This window comes from Neomonachus schauinslandi, chromosome 16 (genome assembly GCF_002201575.2).
Source record: "Neomonachus schauinslandi chromosome 16, ASM220157v2, whole genome shotgun sequence".
Lineage (NCBI taxonomy): Eukaryota > Metazoa > Chordata > Mammalia > Carnivora > Phocidae > Neomonachus > Neomonachus schauinslandi.
The window spans coordinates 40,641,499-40,657,587 of record NC_058418.1 but is presented as its reverse complement, the minus strand read 5'-3'; the positions used below and the strand labels follow the sequence as shown (position 1 = coordinate 40,657,587).

At 53.7% G+C, this 16,089-nt stretch overlaps 2 protein-coding genes across 3 annotated transcripts; one reads left to right on the top strand and one right to left on the bottom strand.

Moving 5' to 3' along the window:
- Positions 1 to 1,910: 1,910 nt before the first annotated feature.
- On the bottom strand, positions 1,911 to 12,969 carry LOC110592839 (cocaine esterase). Of its 2 annotated transcripts, none has more exons than XM_021704004.1 (12): positions 12,685 to 12,969; positions 8,142 to 8,346; positions 7,128 to 7,269; positions 6,175 to 6,308; positions 5,835 to 6,093; positions 5,472 to 5,570; positions 5,065 to 5,205; positions 4,864 to 4,944; positions 4,468 to 4,612; positions 3,915 to 4,052; positions 3,308 to 3,380; positions 1,911 to 2,847 (listed from the first exon to the last, which is right to left on the bottom strand). In XM_021704004.1, exons 1-12 carry the CDS (start codon positions 12,758 to 12,760, stop codon positions 2,661 to 2,663), a joined length of 1,680 nt encoding a protein of 559 aa, XP_021559679.1. In that variant the 5' UTR covers positions 12,761 to 12,969; the 3' UTR covers positions 1,911 to 2,660. The 2 variants fall into 2 exon arrangements, with proteins under 2 accessions (XP_021559679.1, XP_021559687.1); XM_021704012.2 differs by having other exon boundaries at positions 2,639 to 2,847; positions 3,963 to 4,052.
- Positions 12,970 to 13,729: 760 nt separating this feature from the next.
- Positions 13,730 to 16,089, top strand: CIAO2B (cytosolic iron-sulfur assembly component 2B). The gene is made up of 5 exons (XM_021704024.1): positions 13,730 to 14,383; positions 14,543 to 14,622; positions 14,863 to 14,988; positions 15,442 to 15,487; positions 15,879 to 16,089. Exons 1-5 carry the CDS (start codon positions 14,239 to 14,241, stop codon positions 15,974 to 15,976), a joined length of 495 nt encoding a protein of 164 aa, XP_021559699.1. The 5' UTR covers positions 13,730 to 14,238; the 3' UTR covers positions 15,977 to 16,089.

Genomic DNA, 16,089 nt, shown 5'->3' with positions numbered 1-16,089 from the left:
GATACCACTACAATTAATCCACAGTAGAAGACTAAGACCAAGTGTTGACAAGGCTATGGAGCAATCAGAACCCTCATAGGTGGCTGGTGGGGGCACAAACATGGTACAGTCACTTTGGAAGACAGGTTGGCATTTTCTTTAAAAGTTAAACATGCACTTGCCATATAACCCAGCAATTCCACTCTCAGCTATTTCCCCCAAAGAAGTGAAAACACTGGGTGCGTGGGTGGCTCAGTCGGTTAAGCATCCGCCTTCGGCTCAGGTCATGATCCTGGGGTCCTGGGGTCCTGGGGTCCTGGGGTCGAGCCCCCGCATCGCATTGCATCTCGGGCTCCTTGCTCAGTGGGGAGCCTGCCTCTCCGTCTCCCCCTGCCCCTCCCCACTGCTCGTGTGTGCTCTCTCTCTCAAAGAAATAAAATCTTTTTAAAAAAAGAAATGAAAACATATGTCCACACAAAGACCTGTCTGAAAATGTTCACAGCAACTTTAATAAAGCCAAAAAATAGAAATCACTCAAACGTCCATTAATTGGTGAATGGAAAAAAATGTAGCATACCATATATGACATACTACTTTGCAACAAAAGGAAACCACTGGTTGAATCTCAGAAACATTCTGTTAAATGACAGAAACCAGTAATAAATGATTCCATTTCTATGACATTCTAGAAAAGGCAAACTATAGCAATAGAAAGCAGTTTGGTGGCTGTGTGGGACCAGGGTCGGGGCAGTGATTGACTGCAAAGGGGCACGAAGGAACTCTTTGGAGTTTAGAAACATTCTAAAACTTGAGGGATGCCTGGATGACTCAGTCAGTTGAGCGTCTGCCTTCGGCTCAGGTCATGGTCCCAGGGTCCTGGGATGGAGCCCTGCATCGGGCTCCCTGTTTGGCGGGAAGCCTGCTTCTCCCTCTGCCTGCCGCTCCCCCTGCTTGTGCTCACTCTGACAAATAAATAAAATATTAAAAAAAGAGAAACATTCTAAAACTTGATGTGATGGTGGTTGTATGTCTCATATATTTAGCCAACTTCGTGAAACTGTACACCTAAAGGAATTTAATTGTATGTAAATTATTCCACAATAAAACTGTTTAAAAAATAAGATGACTAAAAAACTAATACTGGGAACCCACTTTTGGAAAGTATATTGTGCATCTGAAGGACTGAAAAACATACAGAGGCATGCATGCAGTGGGTGCTCAATAAATGCTTTCAGGATGCAGGAGAAGCATTATGCACCAGTCAGTGTCCCCTAAAAGGAAAGCCCCTCCCCTCTCCCTAGTTCAAGACGGCCCAGGCTTAAGGTTACCCTTGTCTGCCATCTGGTGGCCAGTTTCCATCCTTCAGACCCCACTTCCGGAGGCTCTGTGGTTAGGCTTACAGGCAGTGGAGGGAAGGAAGGGGGCTTTCGTCCTGGAAAATCTAGTGCCTGGAGAGGGCAAGTTGGTCAGAGGCAGGGGCACAGCAGGACTCCTAGATCTATGAGAAGAAGGAGGCTGTAGCCTCTTAGAGAAAAAGTGCTTTGATAGAGCAAACAGGCTGTGAACACAATTTGGTATCTCTGCACGCTGAGATCAAATACTGTGTAAGAGAGGGTTTCCTTTGCCCCGGGGGGGGGGGGGTGTCGGATAAGGTGAGGGAAGGAAAAGTTTAGGGGAGGCAATGGGGTAAGCAGGAAAACTGATCATGTGGATGCCCACGGTGAGTTGGGGGAAGGTCAGCAGAGGGTGGGGGGATGGTTGACAAGGAGTATTCCAAAAGGAAAGAGGAGATCTCCTTGGATGGAGAGACGTTTGGAACCAAGGAGAAAAGAGTCTCTTCTCCTGGACTTTCTGGTCTCCCAGTCCTACTTCCAGGGAACATCTCACAGATAAACATCTGTATTGATGTGCAGCAATTGTGTAAAGTTTGCCCTCCCCCACCCCCAGCCGTGTCACAGAATCACTGAAAATAAAGGCAGACTTCAGGAGGTGGGTGGCTGAGGGACCCATCTGGCTCTCCTGGCCACTGAACAGCTCGCCCAGGCTCCAGGGGCCCATGGACAAGCTCAGTCTTCTTACAAAAAATGGAGTCGGTCACCTTGTGTGACACAGGTAAGTGACTGGGTGGGTGTTTAAATGTCAGTGGTAGATGACATTTCGTCTAGGGGACAAGGGGTGGGGACGGGGACTTCTACATCCTCAGTAGTTGGTGGCCTCGGTGGCCAAGATCTCGGAGCTCCTGGGTTCCTGGCATCCAGATTTTCTACTGGCTCTGTACAAATATGGGAGCACGTGGGGCTTGCTGAGAGCCAGGTGTGGGTAACACTTCCCAAAGCACCCTCCTTCAAAGGGAGAGGAGAGGGAGGGTGGGGGTGGGGGAGAGGGGAGGAAGAGGGGACGGGGCCTGAGGCTCAGTGCGGTGTGAATTTCCATTGGGGTTTGCCAATGGGGGGATTCACTGAGTGCGTCTAACATGAGAGGACCTATGGGGGCTTGGCAACTAACAAGATGCGGTAGGTTCTTAGTAAATGCTGGCTGGCTGGCTGGCAGAACGAATGAATGGCTAAGGGAAGGAAGGAAAAGCTCCTGGCTCCTCAGTGCATGTGTGTGGGTATATCCGGCAGACCCCCACCTGTACTCGAGCCCCCCCTCCCCGGCCCTTCAGCCCCAGACACGGGAAGCTACAGCTCTGTGTGCTTCCCCTCCGCCTCCATTAGCTCCCGTGTCTTCTGGGGTAGGGTCTTCGTCCAGAACTGAAGCCTCTGGGCCTTCAGGGCCCGGCCCACTGCAGGCTGCGTGTTCAGCTGCAGGTACTGCTCTTCCTGGTCGAACACGGGCCAGTGGGGCAGACCCTCGCCGTTGGGGTCCCTGTAGACATGCCCACCCAGCAGGGCAGGGGGAGAGTCACTCGGAGCCCTGCTGAGCCCAGACCTGGCACCCCAACTGGGGTCAGGCGAGGTGCCAAACAGGCCAGGTGGCCTTGGGGAATGACAGGGGGATGCTTCTAGATTTAGGAAAGAAACTACCTCCCACTAGAGTGTCACCAGGAGGCAGGGCAACCTGGACTGTTTCTTCCCTTCCCGTCAGAGGGAGGCTCTGTGGGTAACATAGCACTGTCCCCCTCTTCCAGGTCACCTGGAGATGGACGGAGTGCCCAGCACCCACAAGGCCCCTCCCTGTCTGTGTGGGACCTGGAGCTGGGGAAGGAGCCACCATGCAATTAAGGATACATGTACGCTAATGAGGTCACAACAGAAAAGGGGGGCCCGTGAATGGGTTCAAGCCCCCCCCCCAGCCCTGGAGGTTGGGGTGGGGTGTGACATCTCACCCATTTCGAGCAAAGTTAGCCCAGTATTTCATCATCTTCCTGCTCAACAGCTTTTCTTCCTCCGTGACTTCAACTACAGAGAGCAAGAGGAAAAGGGTCCAGGTGAAGGCCAACCCCAGTTCAGCACATGGGTCAGCCCCCACCACACTCGCCAGCCCACGTGCAACTTTTCCTTGGGCCCTCTTCTGCCCTCCCTGGCCTGGCTCTCTGCCCACTCCCCGCCCCAGCCCTGGGGCGCCAGGCCCTCTCCTCGCCCAACAAGGCTCATTCCTGACCGAGAAGGCTCTCTCCTTCCTCCTGACACCGGAAAGTGATTTAAGAAATAAATATGCCTGCGAAACACCCTCCTCTGCACCCATGCCAGGCATCCATGGTTGGGGTGGGGGGGGTGGGGGGAGGTGTGGGGAGCACAGGCCCCATTCTGAAGAGTCTTGGAGTCCAATTCTAGCTCAGCCTCTCTAACTGTAAGATCTTGGGCACCTGGTCCCATCCTCTCTCTGAGCCTTGGTTTGCTCATCTGTCACCCTCACGGAGGGACCCAGGCAAGGCCCCGTCCCCCATTCTGGGAACGAGGAGTCTCTGAGGGACCCCTCCCAGGAACACTCACCGTAGCCTCTCCAAGAGAGGGTTCCGAAGACAAAGAGTATCTCATCACCATGGTCTGCCCTCACATGGGGCGGCCTCATGTCCTTGAGGAAGCTGGGCCGATGCTGGAACTCGTAGAAGTAGACCGGGGCGTGTAAGCCTAGGGGGTGGGGTGGACAGGCCATGACATGGTGGTCCCTTACCTGGGGCTCTCCTGCATCACCCGTGGTGACAAGATAGCTAGGTCCAAAGCTGGTTGGAATCTGAACAATGGGTGAGGGAGCTCCTGGCTGGAGTAAGAGCAGGGGGAAGGACCTGGGTTCAAATCATGACCTCGGAACTTCCTAGCTGTGTGGTTTTGGGCAAGTCACTGAAGGTCCTCATCTGTAAAATGGGGAAAATGTCCGTCTCTTAGACTAGCTTTGAGGATTTACTGAGATGAGGGACATCAAGTGCTTGGCACCTAAGGACCCAATATATAGACATGGGTTGGGACCTGGACACCAATAGACCTCACCAGGGACCTAGAGCTCTGAGCTGCCCCCTCACTGCTCTGGCCTTATAGATTTACTCACGCTGAAAATTGGCTACTTGGAGTGTAGGAATCACGAAGATGCAGTCCCCCATCATCTCAGAGAACTGGGCTCGGAGGGTCTGTGGGTCCCCACTGTCCCCCATGTACTCCTCCATCCACAGGTCAACAGACTCAGGAGGCAACATCTACCCCAGGGGGATCAGAAATAGTCGGGTGAGGCGGGCTGGCAGCAGCAGGGAGGCAGCAGGGTCAGGTTTGGGGAGATGGATTCTGGGGTGGTATAGGGAATGGGAGGAAGGGGCTGAGCTCTGGGGTGACCCCAGCCTTTGCTCATGGGAGATACTGCATGGACAAGATATCTTGGGGCTGGGTTTTCCCTTGCCTCTGGACAGGAGAAGAGTCCCCCTCCACTGGGGCAGGACCCCAGAAGCCTCACCAATGTTGTCGACACTTGCTGCAGGATAGCCTTCACCGTCTCTCTGTCCATCTCCTTCTGGGTGTCAGAGATTTTCATGGTCTGGGTAGTGGGAGAATCTCCAGTTGAGGGTAGGATGGGCCTAGAGCTCTGATGCCCTGAGCCCTGGCCCCACCACCCCCGTGGGCCCCCGGCACCTGGGAGCTTGGGGCTGGGCCTCACCGAGGGGATGAGCCAGCTGTACTCATCGTTGTTGACACCAATGATGCTGGGGACAGGTTGAAAGTCAGCGGAGGCCAGAAGCTCCTGGGGGTGCCTGGGCAGGAAGGTCCCATCCACTACGCCAGGGGTGATCATGAAGGGCTGAGAGGGCCCACGAAGTGAGGTCCCAGACATTTCCTGATGCGCTCTGAGTCCCATTCACCCGCTCCCAGCTCATCCAGGATGCTCACACCCCCTCCCCCAAGAGGTCCTGCCATTGGCTTAGCATGGCCTGGCCTCAACTTTCCACCCAGGGCTGTGAGGACACCAAGGTGTGGAGATGGAGTAACTTGCCCAGAGAATGTAAAGCACAGGCTCCCCACCCCTACTGGTCCCCTTCTTCCATACACACGTCCATTCAGCCGAACCTGGCTGATGGCCAGAATCTCCTCTTCAGTTTTACCCCGCAGGCAGCCCACAAGGGCCTCTGAGTCAACCTGGCCACAGGCAGACAGGTTGGCCACCATCTGTAAAGAGAACAGGCAGGGGCTGGCTCATCCTTCCAAACAGGGGAGAAGGATTTGCCCAACGTCCCAGACGGGGGCAGGTGCACCCCAAATCTCAAGGTATTAGGTGTGGTTTCGGAGGTCTCAGCCAGAGGGGCTGGCCCACCTGCCTAGACAGTCCTGCCCATGACGGGGCCCCTTGTTATCCCCATTTAACAGAGTAATGGAGGCTGAGAGGTAAGAGATGAGGCAGCAGTCTGGCTTCCCACAGTTCGGGGTACTCACCATGGAGGCCGCATTGGATGAGCTGACAATGAGGCCAGGCAACAGGGCCACACCGCTCTCCATGATGGCACGATGGAAGAGTCCTTGGGACATGGGGGACACGACATGGGAGGACACACTTGTGCCACCCGCGGACTGGCCAAAAATGGTGACAAGGCCAGGGTCTCCTCCAAAATAGGCAATATTTTGCTGGACCCAGCGTAGCGCGGCCACTTGATCCAGGTAGCCCCAATTTCCAGGTGCATGCTTGTCTCCAGTGCTGAGAGGTGGCAAGGACAGGGATGATGGGGCTGTCCTGGCTTCATTCAGCCGGCATTGCCCTGCCTAGCCCCAGTCTCACCTGAAGAAGCCCAGCATACCCAGGCGGTACTGGATAGTGACTACCACCACATCCTCAAAGGCTGCCAGCACAGAGCCATCATACATGGAAGCCATGCCCATCACAAGCCCACCACCGTGGATCCACACCAACACCTGGGGAAATTGAGGCACAGACACCATGTGGCTCCCACCGAGCCCAAACCCCACTGGGGCTGCTACCTGGACTCTCCGCCACTTTTTTTTTTAATTAAAGATTTTATTTATTTATTTGACAGAGAGAGACACAGCGAGAGAGGGAACACAAGCAGGGGGAGTGAGGGAGGGAGAAGAAGGCTTCCCGCCGAGCAGGGAGCCCGATGCGGGGCTCGATCCAGGACTCTGGGATCGTGACCTGAGCCGAAGGCAGGCGCCCAACGACTGAGCCACCCAGGCGCCCGACTCTCCACCACTTTGGCTCTGTGTGCCTAACCAGATAGATAGATAGGCAGGAGTGGGTGGTGTCTTCATGACCTGGGCTGAAGGTGACCCAATTTCTATCAGGAAAACTGGGCTTCTCATACTTTGGGTCCCACCCTATGTACCAAAGCCTGGCTCCATTTCTCCTGGAACTCTCTCTGAGGTGAAAAGAAAAGGGGTGTCATCGCACATGCACGTTAGTTAAAAGTTTCTCCATTCTCGCTGGTCCAACAGATACAGCACCTGAGTGGGTCTCCTGGGCATGAGTGGGTTGGGTGAGTCTTGGGTCTGTCCCAGGGCCACAGCTTCTGACCTCCGGGAGCAGCCAGGGTTCTATGACCCCATGCCCGAGGGTCAGCCACTCATGCTGGGTAAGAACACTCTCTTGGCCCCAACAGTGAGAGGCTTCTTAATAGGGTCCACACTGCAGAGGGGCCCCGGCTGATCTTGGCCCTTCTAATCTTCTTGCAGAAGAAATGTGCTCCCACACCGCAACCGGCGGGGCCTGGCACTCACCGGCAGACTGGAACCTTCCCGGGCGTGGGCAGGCGTGTAGACGCTGAGGTACAGGCAGTCCTCGGACATGGAGGTGACAGGCAGGGTCATACTCAGCAGTTTCAAAGCCAGTGCATTCATGATAGTGATGTTCTGCAGACACCTAGCGGGGCCGTACCATGGTCAAAACCAGATCCTGGGCCCAGATTTGTTCCCCGCCACCTTCAGTCCCACTTCCCCCGAGACCTTGCTCACACACGGTCCTTCCCCAAAGCCCCTCCGCACCAAGTCACAGGCCGCAGGCTCTGGGGAAGCTGGGAGGGAGCCCCATCTTCCAGGGAGGCCTCAAGGTTATGAAGGCCTTGGATATCAACCCTCCTGAGGCTAGGAAATCTTGACTCTTGGGGGTCTCTGTGAGAGCCGTGAGTTGCAAGTGTTGACATTCAGCTCTGTATTCCTGTACCCAGACAGGCGTGGAACAGGGGAGTAGCCCACATCCGTGGGCTGCCCGAATGAATGGATATTAACTTCTCATGAGAAGGGCAGTGGGGCAGCCCTCAGCTCCAGTCAGGCTCTCAGGCTCTCAGGGAACCTCATCTCTCCCACAGAGTCTCCAGTTGCAAGAACATACACATGCCCTTTGGCCCATGGCAGCTGGCCCTGTCACTGGCCCAGTAACTGCACACAGAGGGGGTCCTCCACTCCTCAGGGATCTATAGTACCTGCTGCTGGAGTCAAGGGCTATTACGGGGTTCATGGAGCCAACCCAAGCCTCCCCTGGGGGCAGAGAACACCTGACATGGCTAGAAGTGAGGCAGATGTGTATCTCTGCTTTAAGTGTCAAGCCCGGAGCCTGGGCAAGTTACTTTACCCTTCCAAGTGTCTGCATGCTCATGGGAAAAATGCATGTGGGGATCCACTAAACTCAGAGGGGAGACTGGCCGTGGGGGTTTAGACGAAATGACAACTGCAGCCTGGCCTAGAACTTGGAGTACCCTCCATCCTCCACTGGAGTTCCTTGGACTCCCTGCTTACATGGCTGGGTGGGAGGTCCCATCCTTTACTCCACTCCAAGGTTCAGGAGGCTCGGGGGGTGCAAATCGCAGGGGCCCTAGAGGCGGCTTGGCAAAGGGAATTCCCAGGAAGGTGTGGACTCCCACATCAGTATCTTTCACATGGACGAGGCTCCCCCGCACCTGCCCGGTGTGTGTGGTCCGGATGGGGCTGGCAGAGTCCTGGCCTGTGAGCAGAGAAATGAACATCAGGGTTGAGTCTACCCATCAGCTGCCCTCCCAGGCTATTGATGTTGCCGGCTGCTTCCGGTCCCCAGCTGAAGGGACTCTGATCTACAAACACTTGCTTTACAAATTTCCTGCCTTTAACCCTGTGTATCCACAGCACCCCACCCCACTCCCGCCCACTCCCCCAACTCTCTTCGCTGGATCTGGCCCCAGCCTTTTCCACCACACTCAGTGAGGCTTCCTGGGACCCAGCACCATCGTTGAGCCCTGGGAGCTTCAAACAAATGGTCACATAAGCTTGAAGGGGTGAGAGTATCCTTTCTGCTGACTGTGTGGATCACATGAGGCAGCAGGAGAACTGTGGGAATAGGACACGCAAGGCTCCTGTCCCTAGGGATCTCATGCTCTAAGTGGCAAGAAATGACATAAAGAAAGCATCTTTCAAACCAGGAGTGATGATATGGTGACGAGAGCTACGAAAATGAGGTACCACTGTAACTAGACGGTAAGAAGTACCGCCCGCCCTACTATGGGGATCGGGGGGGGAGGAAGTGACTGGGGGTCGCCTAACACAAGGAGCCCAGGTGAGATTCTTAACACACAAAGAATTTCTACAAATGAAAAAGAAGTGTGCCAGTTGTGCATATTTGGTGAATGAATACGAAATGGTGAGGGAATACGTTCAGAGTAAGGAATACAAAAAAATGGCTCATACGCCAAGGAAGAAATGTTCACTTCACTCACGCTAAGAGAAAGGCTCGCTGAAATCTGACTGTGATGTTAACAACTTACTTTGTCACAAAAAGTCAGATGATGTATGTTTTCTGGTGGAAGTCCCTAGCCCCACATGAAATAGTCTTGCCCCGAAACATAACAAAGCAGAACCTGAAATTGAAATCTGATCAAGCCTCTAGAATACAAATAAATGAACACAAGCATACAGGCATACTGGGGGCAGGGAAACAGTTAAAAGACACCATACGGATGTAATCAGCAAAGCCCAAACTCTGGGATCCTCTCCAGAGCAACTCAACTGGTTTCTTCGATATAAAAACAAAATTACAAGGAAAATAAAAGAGAGGCAGAGGAAGACCGAAGACTCAAAGAGATTCACATAAAAAAGGCTGATAATAACACACATTGGTAAGGATGTAGAAAAACTGGAACCTTCACACCTTGCTGGTGAGAAGGTAAAGTGGTGCAGGTGTTTTGGAAAGCAATCTGGCAGTTTTTCAAAAAGTTAAACATAGAGTTATCATAAAACCCAGCAATTCTACTTCTAGGTATAAGCCCAAGAGAACTGAAAACATACATCCACGCAAAAACCTGCACGTGAATGCTCATAGTAGGATTATTTATAATAGCCAAAAAGTGGAAACAATCCAAATGTCCATCAACTGATAAAATGTATCCCACCTGTACAATGGAACATCATTCAGCATACAGAGAAAAAAGTACTGAACATGTCGACATGGATGAACCTTAAAAACCTTATGCTCAATGAAAGAAGTCCGTCACAAAGGATCACATATGGGATGATTTCATTTATATGAAATGCCCAGAACTGGCATATTCATAGAGACATAAAGCAGACTGGTGGTTGCCTAGGGCTCAAGGTGGGGGTAAGGAGGAATTGATGTGCTGAACTTTTGAATATACTAAAAACAATTGAATTGTATACTTTAAACAGGTGAACGGTATGCTATGTGGATTATATTGCAAAGCTGTTATAAGCAACACATCTACCAATTTTTAAAGTATGGACCTTATTTGAATCCTGATTAAAAAAAAAAAACCCTGTTAGTATCATCTATGAGATAATATGAAATAAGAACATTTGGCTAGATACTTGATTGCATTAAGAAATCATGATATTGTTATATGTATATATATATTCCTTTTCTCTTAATAGGACATAGATATATCTACAGATGATATAATGTCTGGGATTTGCTTCAAATAATGGTGCAAGGGAGAGGTGGTAGTCTAGACAACACCAGGTTGCTCAGGTCTTGATAATCATTGAAGGTATGTCATGGATTCAGTGGGTGTGTTATAGTGTTCTACCACAGACCGGAAACCCTTTGGTGCTGGGTGGCTGCGGGCAGCGCCGACCCTCTCTACCCCTCGGGGTGCAGGGAGGTAAGCAGTCAGGCTCCCAGTTCCCCTGGTGTCATCTCCACCAGCTCCTGCCTGCCTGGAGCTTTCCTTCCACAGGTTCAGGTTCTGCTTCTACAGAATTTGGCCTAACTGAGCCTGGTTCATAATAAAAAGTAAAAAACAAAACCAAAAAACAGCCTCAGGGATCTATACTACCTACAGATCAGAGACAACAGGGCATGAGGGACCTTGAGGTGGACCCGGAAACTGAGTCCTGAAAGCAAGGAAGAGCTCTCAGGATGGGCAGTCCCACCTCCCTGCCCTTGCTCATACGGTTCCCTTCACCCTGAACAAAGGTCGTTCCCATTTCTACATCTGGGGGAATCCTGATCGTGCACCTCCTCACGGAAGTTCTCCCGGGTTCCCCAATCACAGCTTATTGCTCCTGTTCTCCAGCCCCGAACACCCTTATCAGGCCTGTGACCATGAGGACAGTGAACACAGTGACTCCAGTTTTGAGGAGAGGGTTGTTGGTATTGTGGAGGGGCTGCAGAAGCCTCGCCGCCCCTTCTGAGGAAGCCCAAGGGGGTCTGGGCAGAGGGGAAGTGGCCATGCAGTGCCTGCCTGTCACTGGTTTTTGCCTGTTCAGTCCCACTCCCCTGCCAGACCCATTTCCCTTCCCAGCTCGCCTGCCTATTCCCTGCTCAGATCACCTACTGGATCGACACTGATGCACATGCTTGATGCCAGAGCATGTGGATAAGGCCGGGGTCAGCAGCCACTCACAGGTTCCACCGAGGGCAACTAAGCAATGTCTTCCCAAGTCAAAGGCCCACCCCTCCCCCCAGTAACATGCTGTCTACACAGGTGGGACATCTGTCCATGTAACTCACTGTGGCCACTGGCCTCCAATGCCTGAAGATTGTTATGGCAAAGGACACAACCTTTTGAAATGTCCCTGATCAGAGGCCAGTTACATCAAGGATGCTTCCTCTTTGAAGAGAAACCCTTGCAGGAAGCGGTATGAGGAAGCTCTAGCATGTACAGCTGTGGGGAGGTCACCCCGTGTCAGGAAGTGAAAAAGCTGTGTGCCAGAAAAGGAGGGAGTTTGTGATCATTTAGGTGAAAACCAAGGATGTGTGCATCCTGTGTGCATCCTCAGCAGTAAATTCCTGAGCAGTGTGTAGAAGGCCCTGGGGATCCTAATGGTCCCTGTGAAGGAGCCAGGATGGGATGGGACAGGAGAGGGTCAGACATTATCACCTGTGCCCTCTTACGGCTTGTCCATTTTTTCTTTTTGAATGTAGGTCCAATCTGAAACATTAACATTTTTTAAAGGGAGGCATCAGCAAGGCCTAGCAGACTGTCCTGCTGGAGGCTCTCGGTGACCTCTGAGAGCCTGGTGAGCAGCTGGGAAGGGCGGAAGCCTCTTGGGGTGGGCCAGGTGAAACGGCTTAATGTTGATGCCTCCAGGGCAGATCGGACTGGGAAGGGGGAGGATTGCTGGGTCTCACAGGTAGGGCCATTTGGGGTGAGAGGATCACACAGTTAAGAGGGGGCAAAGGAGCTGCGGAGGCCCCATGCATGGTTCCAGAATAGCCTACGCTACTGGTAACAGCCAGGAGAAACGGAAGTTGGCCCGAAGTGCAATCACCTTTGCTCTGAGAACAAAAGGTGACCTCACCCCAGATGGATGCATGAGGTGAATAGAAGGATATGACAATCTCTCCAACAGACAGGCTTTAGGATGCAGGGGTGTGGGCTTGCGCAGTCAGATTCCTCAAGAGCCAGTAATCTTGACTTGGGCCCCTTTGGAGGGGCACTTGGCAGGTGCTGGGACGCCCCTCTGGCCAAGGGCGCAACACTCAGAGCCAAACCGTGGCAGGAAGATAATTATTATTTTTCACAGGCAGCGCTAGCTCTACCACAAACACTAAGAAGGAAACGTCCTGAATCATGACCCCCACTCCCGCCTGCCTCGCCAGGTGCCCCTCAGAGCTCCTGGCCTCGCTTGCCCCTCCGTACTGTGTGACCTCGGTCAGCCACGACTCTCTCTGCACCTCAGGGGGCCCAGCCAGGGGTTTCAAAGCATTGGGTCTGGTGCAAGTTTCCCCATACTGTGGTTCTCCACCCTAATCCACCTCCCTGGGGCCTTCCCTCCTGCAGCCTCAGGACCCGCCTCTGCAGAACCTGGCAAATCCCATCCCAGTCCTTGCCGCCCCTCGAAAGAGCCTCACCCTGGCCCAGGACGAGGAAAAGCAGGAGCCCACAGACCACGGCGTTCAGCCGCACGCGAAGTCGGTCCAGCAGCATGGTCTATTCGCAGCACACTGCTGTTTTCACCCAAAGACTGCCCTGGTGCCCATCCAGCGGCGGTTCAGAGAGTGTCTCAACCAGGTCTGGAGTTTGGACTGGTCTAGGAGTAGGCGGGGCTAGCTGGGCAGGGAAAGCGCGGGGGGGCGGGGGGCGGGCTGAACAGCAAAAACCAGTGACAGGCAGGCACTGCATGGCCACTTCCCCTCTGCCCAGACCCCCTTGGGCTTCCTCAGAAGGGGCGGCGAGGCTTCTGCAGCCCCTCCACAATACCAACAACCCTCTCCTCAAAACTGGAGTCACTGTGTTCACTGTCCTCATAGTCACAGGCCTGATAAGGGTGTTCGGGGCTAGAGAACAGGAGCAATAAGCTGTGATTGGGGAACCCGGGAGAACTTCCGTGAGGAGGTGCACGATCAGGATTCCCCCAGATGTAGAAATGGGAACGACCTTTGTTCAGGGTGAAGGGAACCGTATGAGCAAGGGCAGGGAGGTGGGACTGCCCATCCTGAGAGCTCTTCCTTGCTTTCAGGACTCAGTTTCTGGGTCCACCTCAAGGTCCCTCATGCCCTATTTTCCTTAATCTTGAGGGTCTCCGCGGGCCTCCTCCCTATTCAGCCACAGCCTGCCTTTTGAAATGCACCCATGACTGTGGCATTATCTTTTTTTTTTTAAGGTTTGTTTTTATTTATTTATTTATTTATTTATTTATTTATTTATTTATTAGAGAGAGAGAGAATGAGAGAGAGCACATGAGAGGGGGGAGGGTCAGAGGGAGAAGCACACTCCCTGCTGAGCAGGGAGCCCGATGTGGGACTCGATCCAGGGACTCCAGGATCATGACCTGAGCCGAAGGCAGTCGCTTAGCCAACTGAGCCACGCATTATCTTAAGGACAACGGCAACCCAATCCTATGGCTTCCCCTCTCCCCACCTCCCGCAAAGATCGGTCATTTATCTATTTGACAAACATTTAAGGAGCGCTTGCGGGTCCGTGTGCTAGGGACTCGGCAGGGCACTCTGGGGCCCAGGTGGAACGGGCGAGGCAGGTGCGTCACCGGGTGGCTCCGAAAAGCAGTAAACGGTGCCAGGACAGAGGACGCTTGGTACGCGGGGACCTGCCCAGCCTGAGGGCCGACTTCCTGGAGGAAGTGGTGACCGAAGATACGCCTGGCCGGTCTTTAGTGTCCCCGAGAGCCAGCCGTGGCCTCCGCCGTCCAGCACCTAACTTACGGGCTCCAACGGCCCCGTGCCGCTCGAGTGCCTTCTCTGTGTATTCGCCGGGGTGGTCTGCATTTTTCCGGGTTAACGTACAGACGGCACCGAGGCCACCGCTCCCCCTCCTAACCCAGGTCGAGTAGGGCGGTGCAGCATGTCCCACAAGCGACCCCGTCGCCACGCCCCGCCCCCTGCCCGTTCACCGGAAGTGCTCCTGCGGGAGCGGAAGTGCGCGCCTACAGCGGCCGGCGGGGTTTCGGGATGGTGGGCGGCGGCGGCGGTGTGGGGAGCGGCCTCCTGGAGAACGCTAACCCCCTCATCTACGAGCGCTCTGGGGAGCGACCGGTGACTGCGGGCGAGGAGGACGAGCAGGTTCCAGACAGCATCGACGCGCGCGAGATCTTCGATATCCACCGCTGCCGCACGCGGGCGGGTTCGCGGGGGCCTGGGAGGGGGCTGAGGTGATGATGTCCAGTAGTTAGTGGCGCTGTGTCAGGGCCGGGCATTCCCGGCGGAGGGTTCTGAGTGGGCTAAGGCACAGAGTCCCTTTTCCTTCACTTGCCACATCTGATTCGCTCCATTAATGACCCGGAGCATCCACTGACACTGGAAGAATTGAACGTAGTAGAGCAAGTCCGGGTTCAGGTGAGTCACTGCCAGCGTCCGTGGGGGGCAGATGGTTCGGAAGAGTCAGAAAAGCTCATCTGCACCAGGAGACTGGCGTTCTGTCAGCTCACGGACTCGTCAGGGGATCCTCGGAAGGGGGGGATTGCTGTGCCCATTTCGTGGATAAGGAAACAGGCCCCTAGATGTTAGACGATTTGCCTGAAGCAACATACTAAGAGGAAGGGAGTGCCTTTTTCTGAGATCTCATTCTTCAACCAGGTGAGCGATCCTGAGAGCACGGTGGCCGTGGCCTTCACACCCACCATTCCACACTGCAGCATGGCCACCCTTATTGGCCTATCCATCAAAGTCAAGCTTCTTCGATCCCTTCCCCAGCGTTTTAAGGTAAATTGGAACTGAGCCCCAGGGGTAGGACAGGGGTGAGCTTCTGCTTCTGAGGAAGACATGGAGAGCATGAATGTGGACATCAGAGTGAGGCCTGCAAGGATCCCACGTAGTGGTGATGAAACTGGGAGGAGCCTTTCCAATTGAATGGGACAACAAATATAAAGGCCTGTGCTGGAAAGTGCAGAAAAGTAGTGAGTGTGGCAGGAAGGGGAGTAGGAAGCTGTAGATAGATTTGGAGCATGGATGGGGCAGAGGCAGGCCTTTAAGTCAACAGTAGCAGTCAGTTCTTTGGGTAGAGATGGAGTGGCTGGGGGTGGGTTTGGGGCATAATGGAAGGTCCAGAGTCCACAATCATGATTAGGAGGATCAGTGGAAGGTGATGAGTGGGGGGAAGGGGACGAGGGGGTAGATAGGTGATAAGTCCTCACACCCCACCTATCTCCCTCCCAGATGGATGTGCACATTACACCGGGGACCCATGCCTCGGAGCACGCAGGTAAGTGTGGGCTGATGTTGAGGCATTGGCCCTGAGGCTTCCCCCTTGCCATGGTGGTTTGTAGGGCAAGATGGAAGGAGGAGGGCTGGGTGGGTGAGTCCTCAGTGGAGGTGGCAGCCTAGCGTGAAGCTGGCTTAAGTGTCCTATGCTTACCATGTTCTTCCAATCCTGCCCTCTCCTTCTAAGTACACAGGACCAGGGTGTGTCAGACTTAATAGTACAAGGGGCAGCAGGTGGTTTGGGTAGCTTGGTCGAGGCTTGGGGTCCTGGGAAAGAGGTGACAGGAGGTTGGTGCAAGTGTGTATGTATATATACAAGGGTTAGAAGTGGGGCTGGTTGGCAGGCTGGCCAGAGCCTGGCTTTGATCCTTCTCCATTACTTTCCCATCCAGTGAACAAGCAGCTTGCAGATAAGGAACGGGTAGCAGCCGCCCTAGAGAATACCCACCTGCTGGAGGTTGTGAACCAGTGCCTGTCAGCCCGCTCCTGAGCCTGGCTTCTTGCCCCCAGTCACACCCAGGGCTCATGTCCAAGTTTTCTTGAATCACTGACAATGAGAAACTAACATTTTGCATTTTGTAATAAACCCTTAATTTATATTCA